Consider the following 17,257-nt stretch of genomic DNA (forward strand, 5'->3'; position numbering starts at 1 on the left):
AACTTTCATTAATAGTGTTTCTGTATAGCTGGCAGTCCTGCTCATCTTTGTATTACAGTTAATTTGAAAATCATACCTGTCCTTGACAAAAAAAAAGTGTAACATTTACTGAGATCAGATTTGCAGATACGTTTTTGCTTTGAAAACTACATAGACATGACATTCTCTAGCCTCACATTTATGTGAATAGTGTGAACCCTCTCAATGCACAATGGAGATCATTAATATATGCGGTACATTATGAATATTCATCCTCAGAACACTATGGTTTCTGGCATTGCTTCCACTAGTATTTTATGCATTCATTTCTTTCATGTTGTCCTACTCTAATATAGAGCATGGTTGATTTATTTCCTAATCATTTTGAATGTGAACTTCCTCGGGTGGCTGAAAAGCTTACACTTCTGTAATTCCCCTACACCCAGCAAGAGGCAAAGGGAAAAATTCTTTATTCATAAAGTAATCTGTTTCTTTTCTTATTTTTTTTTTTCCTCAAATCTCAGCTTGGAAACCAGAAAGTAACTGCCCCTGTGATGGAGGTAAATGCTTCACAGACACACAGACAAACAGCACCAGAAGCTTCTCCACTGCCTCTTCCTTCTCCTGTGGTACCAGTTAACAGATCCTCTTTCTCACCAGACAGTGGCACCCACCTAGTACCATATTCTTTGCCAGCGCTCGATGATTTTTTGCTCTCACGCTTTTACAAAGCCCCATCCCTCTCACAGCTCCCGTCCCAGTGCCCGTACCTAGCTCCCGGCAGTGTTGTCCGCAGGAACGAAGCAGCCTCTGTGAGCACAGACTCTGCCATGAGCGAGTGCTCCTCCCGCACTGTGAGTGAGTCCTCCACAGCCATCCTAGATGAGCTGCAGACTTGTAGCTATGATACTACTGACTGCTCTGAAACACCTTCCCCAACCTTGAGCCAGATGTCTGCTGTGTCAGATGGCACCACCTTAACCAACACTGCTGCCACATCTCATGTAATTATGCCTCCTTTTTTCCTCCTCCATTTTGTTCAAACAGGTTGTCAAAGGGGAACAGAATTCGACCTTGTCTGTTAACCCATTACACAGACAAGTATTTTGTTAGTAATTTTCCATGGTCACAATCTGACAGTGTTTTGTAACAGTTGTTAAAAAAAAAAATTGACATAGCAGATTTGGGAGTAGGAAATAATTGTTGTGCAATTGTGTGGTCAGCTAAGGTGTATCAAACACTTTGCTTAAAAGAAAATAAATTCAAGAAATAATTGTTCCAAATGTATTAAAAAGTAAGCATTCCATGAAGTTTGAAGAGATTTTTTTTTAAAAATGCTCTTAACAGTTTACAGTTTTTTGGAGTCTGGACTACCACAATTTTTGATTTACACTGAGATACAGATTTCAATAGTTAAATTTGTAAATTCATAGTAAGCATTGGCAGTATTTAATGCAGTTTTTTCCCCAGCCATGACGACTCACTGCACAAAACTGGTTTTCTCTCCTCTAATTAACCTTTTCCTCTCCTAAGCACCGTTTCTTATAGGACTGAAATGCCTAAATAATCTTGAATTATTCGAGTGTCCTGCTACTTTTCTCTTGGTTAAGTCAAGGGAAAAACCAGTATGCAGTTAGACACTTTATACATACATTCACTTTTCTGAAGCTTAGCATGTATGGGGAGAAAGCATATGGGGAGAAAGCAGGTATGGAATCTGGGTCAAACCCAGATCACTTCTGATTTCTTTTGAGATTATCCACATGATTAAAATGAGTCAGAACAAAACCTTCATTTAAATTGAGCAATTCATTGCTGAATTGCAAAACAGAGAGATGTTCTGAATCTGAAGTTTTACTGGGTCACAGCAATGTTCAAACTTTGTACAAATATTTAGCATATAGTAATTTTCAAGCCCAAAAAGAACAAACAGTATGTATTTTTCAAAAAAGTTTTGTGTATAATTGATTAAAAGTATTTTGAGTCCAGCCTTGCACATAATCACCTGGAAAGCCAATGAGTGGTTGTTATTGGTCTGGATGCTGCTAAAAAATAATAACTAATGGCAGGCATGTAAAAGCTGTAACTTTTAACTTCTGTAACACAGCTTGGAAAACTTTTTTTTTTTTTTTTTTTTTTTTTAAGAATAATTACTATGAATCTGCATACAACATAGTACATGTAGCCAAGGACACCATAATCAGTATAGACTGGTCAGACAGAGTCACTGCGTGACCATTTACTAGCTATGGGAAGCATGGAATATTTATATTTTCCTTTAGCCTACTTCTAAAATTGTCAGCTAACTGTATTTGTTTTCTTTGGGCATCATTTTCTGCAAGCTGAAGTGAACAGTTGGTCCTTCTTTCCTTTTTTGGGTTAGTCTCCCAGTAGAAGGCTATGTAATAGCCAAGTCTGACCACCACTCTCTCTTTTAGACATGGCAGGGATGAGCGTAACATTTATTCACCATTAGTGGACAAAGCAAAACGAAGACACTCACCCAAGGGCAAAAATCCCCAAGCAGTCCTAAGAGCCCCACAGAAATTAAACTGCTGGCAAACCCCAACTCTGCAGTATAGAAAAATCATCGTCTCCTACTCTCTGTATGGAAAGGCCAGATGGCAAAGAAATGTATCCATGAAATGGCAAAACAATGGGGAAGCTGGTGGCACACACAGATGTTGTTAGTGGCTCTAATCCTGTTCTGATTCAGAAATCCAGAGAGCCGCTCTTTCTGATGCTCGGGCAAATTAGAGGAATTTTAAACCTGATGCCTCATAGGAATTTTTACAAGATTTTTATTTATCTTGCTGCAGCAGTAGGTGGCTCTACTTGCAGTGGAGGACAGGTCAAATGTACTGGAGAAAGAAAAATAGTAGAGGTTGTCAGGGAAAGGAGCATCATGAAAAGTTACTATTTTCCAGTAAATTGGAAAATAGGTGCATTTTGGTTGAATAGGAGGTTTTTTCCATATTGTTTTCTTTTCCCACAAAGATGACCTAGGAAAGCAAAATGTGTAATTCATGACTAGGCATCTTACAGGATTTCGCTTCCTTGTAAAATCTGGGGATAAACTCTGTCACCTGAACCTAAAGTGTCACATTCTCAGATTGAAATGTCAGTAACTACCAAATGATTCCAAGGGAAGAAAAGGCCTTTGAAACTTCATAAACTATCTTTTACAGCTAACCCTGTAAACCATAAAAGATGCATCAGATGAACAAATGAAATAGCCACCTTCACAGACACTTTCCTCAAAGAGGAAATCATTAGAAACTAAGAAATTATAGCTGAGATGAGATCCTCTCTAAGACCTTCAGAAGCAAACCCAAAAATGTCATATATGAACATGCCACATACACATTTATGACTGATGTCCTTCAACTACTTGTGTCCTGTTTTCATGGTATTTTGTACTACTTAGTCTAAGTGCCTTACTGTTTAACTGAGCTATTTGGTAAAGTCCTTCTCAGGAATATCTCAATTTTTTATTACAGAAATTCATAGGAGTATCTTTCCTGTCTGGAAAGAGCTCACACCAGTTCTGCTCTGAGAAACAAAAGCCACAGTAAATGAGTAAGAGGGTGTAAGGCTCTGCACATAGTAGCACCCTGCCTTCCCTGGAAACAAGCTTTTCCACAAATGTAGAAAACGAGAATGGGTCAACACCTGAAGTAGAGGAGAGGAGGCTGTCCTCATCTTAAAACCTTATCTGAAAACATGCCTTCATACTTCTTGAAATGCTGTCTTTGAGTTATGTAGCTTTTCTATTCTTACATCTCCAAAGCTGGGATTTTTTTTGGAGGAGAGGATCATGTAAGAAAAGCCAACTTACTTTTGGTTCTATAGTTTACTAAGAGAGGAGACTTTTAAATAAAAAACTTTCAGTGGCGACATCACCACAACAGAAACTTTTCATCTCATGTCTGAAAACAGGCATCCTTAAAATGAGAAACTCCTGAATGCATCTAGGAATCCACATGATGTCTGATGACCCAGAATTGCTTTTTTTATCTTAGTTATAGGAGGCCAAGATGTTAAAAATTTCAAGTCAATTCAGTAATCTCCGAAATAACAAATGCATACAAAAGGTCATGAATAATTTAATTTTTATTTGTAAAAGTAATATTCATTTTAGTATGTTTTTATTTATGCTTTGCTATCTCACATCTCTTGTTACATCTGCAGTACGTTTTAGTTCATTTGTTATGTAAAATTAAGCGAAGTTTGTTGTTCTTCTAATTCAGATTTAAAGAAGAGTTCTTCATTAAAGCAGATGTTGCACAGAGCTTCCCTTGCTTTTCTGCTGAAATATTCACTACCCTCTTATTTCATTCAATGCTTTCGCAGTGTCTCAGTTTTGATTCTTTCAATACTCCCCATAAAAGTGATACAACCCAAGTGCAGGGATTCTAAACCTGGGGGCAGATAGTTTCCTCTTGTGAAGTACCTCTAGTGACTAAAGCCTAAATGGCTTTAGGTGCTTGCTGCTTAATTGCCAGTTTGCTTAGCTCTCCCATTTATTATTTTGTTCTGTCATTTTGTGGTTGTGGGTTGTTGGTTTTTTAATTGGTGCTATTTTTTTTTATTGTGATCGATTACATATCAGCATCCCACAGTCACTCCAGCTGGCTTCCATTTTTTGAAGACATTTTTGTCATTCTTTTCAGCTAATCCTTATGAGGCTTTTCCCTTCAGTGTGCACAGAAGTTCCCATTAATACCCATAGTGCCTGAGCACGTGCACTAAGGGAATATGTCACTTGGTGTGAGGGATCTGTGGCAGACAGCCTTTGTCACACAGTGTTGGGAGCTTTTACTGCCATCTTCGTTTTATATTGCTGTCAGACATCTGCAGACCTTGTTTGTGCCATCTTCGTTGCCTTGACCGTGATCTCTCTGTCACCTTCCCATGACAGCATGCGTCACAGACAGCACACGCAAGGAGAGAAGAGGGGAGGTACAAGGTATAGAAGGAACACACTCTGCTCCTTTTGTGATAAGTTTTGTGTTTCAGTGAATGCAGATGCCGTTATGGCTGTGTACCTCACAACTGGTAATTGTTGCGTGGATGACAGTTTTGCATCACTCTTTCTTTGGGACAGCAGTCGAAGAGCTTTGTGTGTAGTTTAATGGGATATTGTTTTGTCTCTCTCAGGCTCAGATCACAGTGAATGGGAATTCTGGCACTGCTGCCAGCCCAGTGAGTCACTTTCAAAGGCCTTTTTCCCCTTCTTCAGCTTACTCTCCACCAGCTTCACTCAATTCCAACATTGTTATCATGCAGCATGGCAGGATGATGGGTAAGCCTCACACAGAATGTTTGCTTTACACATTGCACAACATATTCTGATTCATATGGCAAGGACTGCAAACAATTGCAGAGTGCTCCACGTCCATAATGAAGGTATTGTCTATTCATCTACCTTGGGAATGCAAAAAAGAAAAAAACATTTCTTGTTAGGTACAGTAGTGATCCTGAACTGGAGTTACTATTGGGTTTTATAACCTAGGTGTGTGAGCTAACCTCTTGCCAATTTTCTACTGGCCTTACCAAGGGAAGGATATCTATCAAAATAGCTCAACCTGTCCAGCCCTTTCCAATTTTGCCTTAGGAAACCTAGGGCCCTTTGGCCACTTTATACTTTGCTCCTCCCTACAACTTGTGTAATTCTTCAGCAGAAATACTGTCAACAAAGCTCTGGGCTTTTAAAAACCTAAAGCCACATCAATCTAAAATTTGTTCATGTATTTTTTTAGGGCATCTTTAGTTTAAAAATTAAACACAAACCAAATACTATCAACCTTAGGCTCTTTGCCAGTATAATCCCGTTTTGCCAAGAGAATCATTTACCTGCTGCTTTTTCTACCAGAGTTGTGCATATTTAGAAAAGATTATATATGCAAAATCACTTGAACATGGTCCCACAGCTTACATTTTAGTTGTGCTTGCAGGGAAATTAGGTGACAGCTCCTGCTCTGAGACAAATGCTGCTGTCATCATCGTGATAAGTACAAAAACTGCATACATGGGTTACCCCACATCCCAGAATTCTAAGTTTCTTGATTGCTTCCAGTTTGCTGATCTAAAGATGTATCAATACTGGTTTAGGATATACCTAAAATATGTATTTTCCCATGACTTTCACTCTTGTATGATGCTGAAGTTCAGTGTTTCACAGTAAAAGCCTGATTTAATTCTCTTTGCTCATGTAAAAATCCCCCCGATGGCCTCAGTTTGAGGCCTATGAAGAATGAAGGATTAAATCCAAAATGTTTTCTAAATTTAACATCATGCGTTTTGGGAAAAAGTTCCAAATATTCGGATGTTTGCCACACAGAGTTGTCCCTCACCATATATGTGTAGTGCTGAATTATTTACAGGATTTCAGACTTGACTAAACAGCTGAAACAGCCCTGCCAAATCCAGCTCTGCAATGGGAATAGCCAGAAATATTGAAATTAAAATTAGAGCTTTCAGTCACTGGAGTTCCTTTTGCAGGCTCATATTACAACTCATATTTTATTTCAGAATAATCAGTAGATATTACTGCCACTTGAAAGAGAATTGTAATTGTCACCATTTGTGTTAGAACATATATTTTCACTCCCTGCATTCATTTATCCTGCAGTGGAACCATCTCACTGTACCTCCAATTGCAAAATAGAGGCTTTGTAATAGCAGCCCACTAATTTACTGAAACCTGCTGCCTGAAGGAGTAGGGCTCTTTTTCTTCTATACAGGAATTTCCAGTATTGTCTGCAGAAATATTTTATCTGCAAAAATTTTCATGCCGCATCCCAGCACTGGGGTGTTTTTTGTTAAGTAAAGTACTCTGCTTTTGAGAAGGGAATGGCAATAGTAATGTATTAATTTTATTAGTTATAAAGGAAGATTTGAGGGGGAAGGATGGAAATATTGCAAGTCACTACAAAACAGTAGCAGCTTGCAAACTTCACCTGAGTTACTTTAGGTGGATCATCAGATTGCTCTACAGGTGCCAGTTAACTGAAAACCTTTTTTTTTTTATTATACATGGAGTCGCATAAACATATCAGCACACATTAAGAGAAGAACACTGCATGCCAGAGTTTGTTTCTTAAAAACATTTATGTATCAAAACTTCGTATTTCTTAGCACCTATCACATATATTTTTGTGCAAAGCTGTTTGCAGTGCTTACAGAACAGCAACTTTCTATAGTTTGCTAGACTTGGTGGGTGGAAGTATTGAAAATATGTCACTGGTTTCCAAGGAATGGGTTGAAAAGGTGCAAAGGTTTGATTTATAGAAGAAAGGCTGCTGCACCTTTCTCAATAGATTTTGCTATGTTTGTGGGATTTTTTTGTCTTTTTATTGAGCAACGCATTGTGAAGAAGTACTTCTACTCCAATTCTGAGTTTAGTAGCTTGTCTGGTCCTTAAATAAGTTTATAATTCTGTTAATGTAACGTTAAGTAGGACAACTCCCTAGTTAAGATGATATTTCTTTAAAATAACGTTTATGTATGTGATAAGCCTTTTTATAGTGTACTGAAATGGGGAAGTGTGTTTTAACTGTGAAATGTAATTATTGTGTCATTACACAATTTTCTATCATGTTGTCTTTACAGAGTCCACAGAGACATACTCACAACATGTTCAGAATGTTGGCAGCACCACCACCACCAGTACAATACCAATCTGTAGAACCTCAGAAGAAGAAAAAAAAATTACAGTAATTAAAGCTCCACATTATGCAGGGATTGGCCCGGTAGATGAATCTGGAATCCCTACAGCAATTAGAACGGTAGGAAATTCTGGGAAATCTGTGTATGAACTCATACAATGAACTGATTGTTGGTAATGGGTTTTTCACATTCTTCTACTCTTATATAATTTGGATTAGATCGTGCGTAATCAGCAGCCTTGTGAATATAATATTGTGTGTTGACGAAAAGGAGAATGCTGATGGGAGCATAATTGGGCAACCTCATGTTTTTAGTTTTAATTAGAAGTAGCCAAAATTTTGTGTCTTTCGTCTCTTGTAGTTCTTGCCTTTTGCAGATGCACAGTAATTGCATTTGGTTTATTTCTAAAATAAAGTTTGTCATACTACACATATGTAAATGTATGTGTCTGTGCAAAGATTTGTATATGTGTGTGTGTGTGTGTGTGTGTGTGTATAAAAACCTCACACTTCTGCATTTCTTGGGGCAGTGTTCTCATGTCATCAGGGTAGTGTAGAACGGCATAGTTTTTTTTCTGATGGCAGTCTAAGGTAGCAGCATTTTCGTGGCAGTACAGTAAATAATCACTGTGCCCTTGAGTGACAGTAAGCGAATATCTGGGGAGCCCTTTCATTGTGACCAGCCCAATTCTGATCATCTGCTGCTGGTCACTGCTTGAGTGGTCCCAGGATGTCAAACTGAAGAGTTTTGTTTTCACTATGCTGAAGCATTCTTTCCACTCTGCTGTCAGAGCAGCCTCTTCTGGCTGCTCCAGAGAGCACAGAGGCAGCTGCGCTAGGTCTGTAAAGGCTGCACTTACTGGCCTTTCCAGCCAGAGAAGAATTGCTGTGCTGGACGGAGAAAGTGAGAAGAGTGGGAGCCAGGATGAAAGCAGCAGAGCCCTTGCAGGTGAAGTCTTAGTGAGGTTTAGGAATGTAGCAGCTGTTGGATATATCCTGTCTGCCAATATTGACATATGGGGATATGTTGTATTGCCAAGAATTGCTTCAAGGGACTGAAAAATGAGGGGGGAATCCAGGAATTAATGAAGAGAATCAATAGGAAAAATCAGGATAAATGTTAAGATGGGACAATTTTTATCAGAATGGGGGAGAAACTCTGGCATTTCTTGCTTTGTTTTTGACATAAAAAAGTAATATGATCAGAATCTCTTGAAAATTAAGACATTTCTTTGCAGCAATGCACTAGCTTCCTGTCCTCTTTTTAAGTAGTCTCTTTGCTTTATATTGGATATAGTAATTGGTTTTGTGCTTTTTTAGTAGCAGATTGTTCTAATAGGGTGCATATCAGTTATATAAGATTATAACATAAATCCCCCTTAAGTGTGCCTAATGAAGCTGGCAATTTGCCAAACTATATTTAACTTTCAGGTTGTATGATCTGGGTCTTTCAGATTTTCTCCTAAAAATGTAATTAATTTTGAATTAGGACATTTTCCTGTTGGTTTAGCTCTGGTTTTTGTTGTGTTTCAATTTCAAGAAATTTTACAGCTTGTGTTATAGAAATAATGTTATAGTGTTCTAGTGTTATAGAAATAATTCTCACAATGAGATTTAAATTAAAACTTCATGCTAGCATGTGTACGTGTAGGAGTGTGTCTGATGTGCCATTTTGCATCCTTATTCTGCTTCCTTAAGACATAGCTGTTAGTAAAGCTGTTTTCAAGATACTTACTTGAGATTACTTTATAAGTGTGCACAAGTATATTTGAGCCCTGTGTGCCCCAGCTGAGCAAGAACAAAGTTGGTATAGTTGTCAGCAGAAGACTCAAATATGCTGCACCTTGCAAAACTGCTAAATCTTCATTTTCCATCAATAGTAGAAGGTAGGGTTTATCACTTGCCCTTTCTCCAAGGTCAGTCAGCAATCCAAATAGGCATCTTCTAGAACATTCACCCTCAGTCCATCTGAAGAGAGAAGTCTTCAAATTAGTTCAATTTATCGTTGTATGTAAAGTTTAGAAGGTTCTTATTCTTCCATCTTTGTGAAAATGGAACAGTCTTTCAAAAAAGCAGTAAATGAAGATCCAGGGGTGATAGGTAACACACACTGTATTCCAAAATGCTGTGCTGCTCAAAGTTTAGTGTGTTTCTAAGAACTCAGGAGTATCTGTGTTCCAGATTTTGAGTGCTTCTCAGGAGTAAAGAGGTTATGCAAGATATCATCATCTCCTCCAAGTCTGTCTTTACTCTCAGAACATGGTTTGTGACAGCTGTTTAGACAAGGAAAACAGAAAGATGTTCTCTTCCTTCTATTCCTGCTAACCCATCTTGTCTCAGGCTTCTGAGAAGGGAAGGACTCCTATAAAGCTTTTTTTTCCACTCAGAAGCCCCATCCCATGTTAACATGTTCCTTCTCTGCCACTTTAACCCCTTCTAGCTCTGCAAAATGCAAGTCTGAAGATTCAGATTATTAGGTTCTGCCTTTGTGCCAAGCCCTGCCCCAAAGATGGTAAAGTTCCAAAATACTAAAAATGAAGTCTCTGAAAAAGAGTGGGTAAAATACTGTTCACTCAGAAAAGCATTCAGTCAAATATAGTACCATTTACCACTGACAATGACCTGGGAAAGGAAAAGCCAGCATCATGGAAAGCAGTAAGACTGCACTGTTTTAGTCTATCCAAAATTATTGCTTTATATCTATCAAAATTAATCAGTAGACTGAAAAGGTCTCTACTTAGTAAGAATGAAAAAAAAACAAGTCTCGATAGGTTTCTTTTCCATACTTACTGATGTAATATTTAATCTCGAAAAAAAATAAAACCCAAAAAAACAGAAGTCCACTAAAAGTCTCAGAATATTCTGAGTTGGAAGGGACCCACAAGGATCATCAAGTCCAGTTCTTAAGTGAATAGCTCATATGGGGATCCAAGCATTATTAGCACCATGTTCCCACCCAGTGAGCTAATCTCAGGGTCAGAGAGGCCTCCTTTAATTGCATCCTTCCTGATGGATTGTTACAATACTGCAGTGATTATGGACTCTCCTAAGAAGCTATTGCAGTAACTTCTTATGTCCTCTACATGCTGTTTGGCTGATTGCTTTTTTTTTCACATATGATGATACCACATTCCAACATTTAATTGCATCAGCTATAATATATGCAAAGCAGGATGGCATCTGAATGGCTTCATGCATTGTGAATACTGTTAATTCCTCAAACAATGTCAGTGTGTGGGGTTAGGGAATAAAACTTGAGAAAATGTATTTCAAAATTAAAGTACTCTATTTCTTAATCCTATCTGGTTTATAAATTAAAGCCAAGTTACTGTCTGAGGCTTGAAACCCCTAGGAAGGGCTTGCTGTGGAGATAATGAGAGAAAGGAACATTCAACTGTCCAGAAAAACATTGGGATACCTTCTTCTCTACTTGTGTGAGAGTTTCTCCATCCCTGATCTCTATGTGGGAGCATCCTTTGACTTTGTGGAGGACCAGGCAATGCCTGACAAACAGCAGGGACATAGCTGTAGTATTTATGCATTATTTGCAATTTGTTCACTTACCACTGGATAGAAGACTCTTCTTGGTTCAGTACAATCAGAAAAGCAGACACAATATCATGGGACTGTTGCTGTGGGAAATGAGGAGGAGCAGGGAGGTTATGCCCATCAGTGTGAATTCCTTCAGACCTCCTGGAATTGTAAACTTTTGAGGATATACGATCCTGGAGCACCAAGCAGCATACTTGTTTCAAGTCCAGCTAAATTATTCTGACCACAGGTCCACTAAAAGAGATATTTAATACCTTTAGGGAAGGAATATTAAAATGACCGAAATCTGCTTCTGAATAACTTGCACATGGCAGAACTCAGCAGTATTGGTAGGTGGGAGAAGGGGCCTATCTTATCTTGAGACAAAACTGAACCACCTTTATCTCTGTCTTGCAAGAAGGCCTAGGTAAAAAGCATAACTCTGCTTAATTTTTTCTTACCCAGGAGATCCCCAAGTTCTTCAACTGACTGTCAGCTGTTAATTTAAATATTGTTCTAAGATTATTTAGTAGCAGTTTTATGAGAATTCAATATGAGTCCTCAAAATACAGTAGCATTTCTTCTTATTCCCTTATAGTAAGAGGTCACCATTGTAAACAAAACATATTTGGTTTGTACAGATAATCATGGCAAAGGTGTGATTTAGTAAAGATGGCAGAGTGTGGTGAGCACACGCAAATCTGTCCAGTTCTGCAGGGAAGAGTTTGTAGATTTTTATTTTTTGTGGTGAAGAGAAGTAAGCAATATGATTGCAAATTTGGTATTAGCTGGTGCAAGATAATGCATTTCAAGAGGAGTCCTTTGAATTTTCCCCGTGTACCATGAGGTTTGAACATAGTGGGTTTTTTCGGTTGCCCAGAGAAGTTTTGGGTGCCCCATTCCTGCAGGTGTTCAAGGCCACACTGAATGGAGCTCCGAGCAACCTGGCCTAGTGAAAGATGTCCCTGTCCATGGAGGGATGTTAGAGCTTGATGATCTTTAAGGTCCCTTTCAACCCAGGACATTCTATGATTGCATGATTCATTTCATTAAAACTTCTGCTTTTCTCACTTCTGTGGTACAAGTCAAATTTTAACACCTGAGAAGGATAATACTGAAAACATGTTTGCCTTTGTGTTAATCCTTTTCTGAAATATTATCATCCTACATCTAAGAAAATTGCAGCAAAAGAGAAAATTCAGAAGGGTAAGAGATAAAAAGAAGCACAAGCAGATGTCAATAGGAGCAGAGTTTGGGAACCTTGGGACTACTTAGTTTGCAAAAGTAAGGATAAGTGTAATTTACTGAGTGATAATTGAGTAAGTTAAAATTAAGTTATCTGGGAAGGGCTTTTAAAACTGGTAAAATGAATACTCTTTGTTTACAATCCAAACATTAACCCTGAAATTTAGTGTGGTCTTAGCTCTTTTCTCAGTAGTATTACAAAATTTTTTCTGCATTATTTAATAATTACATTTTGAAAGTAATTTAAGCCGGAAATTGCCAGGAGGTCAAAAGCAGCTCTTCTTACATGCTTGTAATCATAACTGCTGAGGTAAAGAATCTAGCATTCATTGTTGTCAGATACAGGGCACTAAGACAATGAACTGCTGGTCTCACAATAATTCCTAAGTTCTGAACCATTATACTCTCCCAGGATCACAGTCCAAGACTGGCTCAATCTTCAGTATCTTCCGGAATTTGTTACAGGAATTCCTCGATAAAAATGCATAAATACATTCAAAATACATGAAAAATATTATATTAAATAGGGAATAACATATAATATTTCTGTCCAGAATAACATTACATATCTCATCTGTACACATGGGTTTTTAAATTTTGTTGTTAATTGTTAAAACTGTATTTTTTCAGACAGTTGACAGGCCAAAGGATTGGTACAAGACGATGTTCAAGCAAATCCATATGGTTCATAAGCCTGGTGAGTATGTTCTTGTCTTTTGTCTCCTCATTTCCAGTTTGAGGGATGAGAAATTGTGTACTGTAAATCTCTACCATCTGTACTGCATTTCTTTTGGAGAACTCCAGTGTTAGAGCAGTGTGGGCTAGTAAACAGGCTGGTTTAAGGATAATTTTGTGCCTGAACTTCATTGTTGTCGTAGAATATCTTACTTGGTTTTGCTGAAACAGAGCTTTGGTGACATTGCTAGCTTTAATGTCCATTATGATTTGCCCCAAGGATGTAAGGAAACTATAAATGGCAATTATGCTTATTACAGCTCCAGAAGGAAGGAGACACTATTCATCTGAGGTAGAGCTAACATTCAGTATGGCCACACAGAATGTTAGTGGGAGAATGAGAAATGTAGGCAGGAGAATGTTGGCTTACAAGCTCTATTTTGAACACTAGTCACATAGTAGATATTTAGGACTGCCTTTATGATAGGAACAACAACTTAACAGTCTGTAGCAGAGGAAAGCCGACAAAAAGAAGGAATGAAACTTGGGGAGGGGAAAAGAACAGACAAAAAGTAATTTGCACTCTGGTGCTGACTTAGTAAGTATGCAATATGAGTGACATGAACAGAAGATGCAATACAATAAGATGGTAAAAAACAGCCTAAGTATAATGGGAAGATGGAGACTTCAAGCATCTGTGAGACGAGGAAAAGAAATACAGTGCTTGATTGCCTAGCAGTCTTCTATTTTTATTTGCAAAAAAAAAAGCTCACTTTCTGTGATGAGCTGGTATGTGTGGCACTACTGTAACATATGTATTTCTTTTTGTAGATGACGACACAGACTTGTATAATACTGCATATGCATACAATACTGGTAGGAATTACTCCATGTTTTGTTAATGTCAGCATGTAATGGTGTGGTCAGCTCTTCACGCTCGCTTTCATAACGCTTGTATACACACTTTTTATTGTCTTGTTTGATCTCTGTTGTTCATGCCTTTTTTCCCCGCAAATAAAACAAGTTTAATTTTAGTTTCATTCTTACTACAGAAATTAATTGCAGCTGTGGATCTCTTACTGTAGAGGGATACACTTAACACTGTGGTTTCTTGATTACATTGCATTTATTTTCACTAGTGGTTGTTAGTAACGCAGCCTTTCCTTGTAGAAATGGAAAGGGAACTACTGTGTGAAAATGAAAATACTCATTATTGATATGGAAAGACAAAAAGAATGTACTGAATAGACTTTAAAAACATGCAGCAAGAGTGCCTAATAAAACTGATTGTTTTACAAACTTGTCCATTTCTGCTATAGACATTCATGTTGACACTATTTAGCCACAAGAAAAGACATATTCATCTAAGATATATAATCATTGTGTCTTAAGAAGATTATACCCATATGGTAAAATGATTTCCAAAAAAAAGCAAAAATGTAAAGATGTGCAAAAAGCCATAGTGCCTTCTGCAAAAATGCCATTCAAACTTTTTCATTTCAGTTTCTGTTGCATTAAACATGCTCTCAATAGTGCCTTTTTTGGTGCTGTTCAGATTTGTTGTGGGTCAGTGGTTTGACATCTCTTTCTACTGTTGTGATCCTCTTCAAGACATGCTATTGCCTCATCATCACAAACCAAGTAGTTATTAAAACAATGGGAAAAAGGTGTGTTTCCTGCTTCTTCTCTACCTTCTGAACATGGAACAACTGAGCAACAGGATGAGCCTGGAGATTAATTACAGGCTGTCATTAACAGATGTGATGGATGTATACACCCATTAACTTCTCCATCAAATTAATTTGTTTTAACTGTACTGCACTTCATCTATATGTTTGTAATTTTGTGTAAAAATATATAAGAAATTCCCTAAGGTGCTACATAATACACAGCCATGTACTTTTAAAAGTAATTTACCCATTTTTGTAATCTTGCCATTTTATTGAGTTATTGTGGGATCTTGTAGCATTCCGTGTTGTGGTTTTTTTAAGACTTACTCTCATGTTATGACTGTTTATGGTTTTATTTTATATTAGGTAGCTACAGTCCATCCTTCTCTGCTCAGGCACACCCAGCTGCAAAGACACAGACATACAGACCACTGTCCAAAAGTGCTTCTGACAGTAGCTCTGATGCCTTTAAGGTCTCGTCCCCTTTGCCACCCCATGTGCCTCCACCAGTACCACCACATCGTATGAGGCAACGGTCTACACCAGAAAAGTAAGTCAGTGCATTTTCAAAAGGTGTTCTTGCTAAGTACAGTATTCCAGTTGCAGAATATAATGAAGGATAAAATAGCAGCTCTAGAATAATACAACTTCCAGGGCTTTATTCAGGGGCCAGTCAGGTGATGAGGGGTGATCTTCGCTTCACCAGGAGTCTGGACATCATGCTTGGTGCTGTCATTTCTTCAGTGTGCTAAAGTGTTTATTTTTATTCATGATGCAGCCATGACCGTTAAGGATTTTTATTCTCATTAGTGGTATGGTCCTGCTTGTTGTGTTTTAGAACAGTCTGTGCTCTCGGAGCTGTCTTCAATAGTTAGTGTCTGAGTAGAAAAGGCCATTTATTGTATCTAGCACCAAAGAGAAAGGACCAAAAAGATGATATAATTCAAAGTTCAAGGGAGAGCAAAACTGTACAAGAGTGTAGCAGTCAACCCACATTTCCCCAGAGCTCAGAAATGCTTTATACCCCCATTTTTTTCAATCTCCATTTTGGTAGACCAAGACAGTGTTTACAGATTAAAGAGGCATTTCAGCTGTCTCATGGTTTTCTATCCAAATTCTCTGCACAAAACCAGGTCCTATTGGTTAGAGTCCAGTCTGGAAAAAGTAATGAATAACTCAGGAAAGAAGTGCTTATCTTTTTGTTTAAAACATGCAAGAGACCTGCACACAAATTCTGTTGATTTCAGAGTATCTGTAGGTACTAGCTCAAAATCTTTTTCTTTAGTGTTTACATTAATTAATACTACATGCTAATATAATCTTATGCTATTATAAATCTATATATGTTAGGCTATGTATATATTATATATTAAAAGGGTAATATTTTTTCTTTCATCTGTGCCTACAAGCTCCCCTCTCTTGGTTACACTCCAGCAACCAAAGAGAATTTGAGCATTTTTGTCAGCTTGGACATTGTAAACATATTTATATGTAGAAATTTATTATATTACACAGTTTAAAGTGATCAGTAGTTTGAATAAAATATTATGAGGAAGGACCATACTAAGTGTTTAAAATTAAGACATAACTATAGCTTTTTGAAAAATTTGTAGGTAGTGGCAATCCAAAATGTAGTTCAGTAGATACATACTGCAGAGGAAGATGAGGTTGCTTGATGGTTACTGATTTTGGCTTTCATGTTGCCAAGGGCAGGTTGTCAAGAGGAAATGCTAGTTAGATTTGGGCTGCCTCACAGAGGACATGAGGCTTGAATTTTATCAGGTCGTAGAGGAGTGCAGGTATTTTTAGCAAGACACCTAAATGTGGAGCTGTTTAGCTTTGATCTCTGAAGTTGTGTGAGTTGTTGTCCTCTGCCAGCCAAATGCATCAGTCACAGAAACTGAGGTCTGTTGCACTTCCTTTTGTCAAGCTTGGAAACAACTGCTCAGCACTGAATTTGGCTATTTAACCTCCCCTTTTAATCTTCTGTGTGATGTGACAGGCAGTGGAAATCTGTGTTCTCCAGGCCAAGGGATGCCAAACACGTTAGTTATGCTTTGCCCACTACTGAAAGCTGTAGCTCATCAATCTTTTCCTGCCTTTGGGAGATTCTTTTTTTAATTGCCTATAAAGCCAGAGTATTTAAAATCTCACATAAGAGGCTTAGGTACACATATACCACATGTTTCATAGCTGATAGGCAAGATATGGTTTGCATTAGCAGTTGAGCTCAAAATATAGTCCATACAGGATAAAAGGCTGAAAGCTGTAAATTAGTTGAACTGAGTGAATCAGAATTTCAGTAGCTTCCTTTTTTCTTCAGTGGATTGCGGTACAATGTAACTTCATCAGAATATTTCCATCTTTCTGTACACTCAGAAAAATGCAACCTTTTCTGCTGTGAAAGAAAATTTTTCCTCAGTGAAAATAAACAATAAAGCCATGTAGAACTACTTCCCTTGAAATGTAGGGCATTTTATAAATAGA

General features: G+C 37.8%; 1 protein-coding gene across 14 annotated transcripts in view; it reads left to right on the forward strand.

Moving 5' to 3' along the window:
* SORBS2 (sorbin and SH3 domain containing 2) overlaps window positions 1-17,257 on the forward strand; it is a 76,706-nt gene that overhangs the window by 16,984 nt on the left and 42,465 nt on the right. For 7 of the 14 annotated variants that reach the window (XM_062493554.1, XM_062493555.1, XM_062493556.1 and 4 more), the window contains 5 exons: window positions 5,140-5,284; window positions 7,594-7,769; window positions 13,056-13,122; window positions 13,932-13,976; window positions 15,137-15,320. In XM_062493554.1, the coding sequence (XP_062349538.1) occupies window positions 5,140-5,284; window positions 7,594-7,769; window positions 13,056-13,122; window positions 13,932-13,976; window positions 15,137-15,320 (617 nt within the window). Of the gene's footprint in view, window positions 1-503; window positions 984-5,139; window positions 5,285-7,593; window positions 7,770-8,574; window positions 8,599-13,055; window positions 13,123-13,931; window positions 13,977-15,136; window positions 15,321-17,257 lie in introns of those variants that run through there. The other 7 variants (XM_062493558.1, XM_062493561.1, XM_062493567.1 and 4 more) reach the window with 4 other exon arrangements.

This window comes from Cinclus cinclus, chromosome 5, assembly GCF_963662255.1.
Source record: "Cinclus cinclus chromosome 5, bCinCin1.1, whole genome shotgun sequence".
NCBI classification, from domain to species: Eukaryota; Metazoa; Chordata; class Aves; order Passeriformes; family Cinclidae; genus Cinclus; species Cinclus cinclus.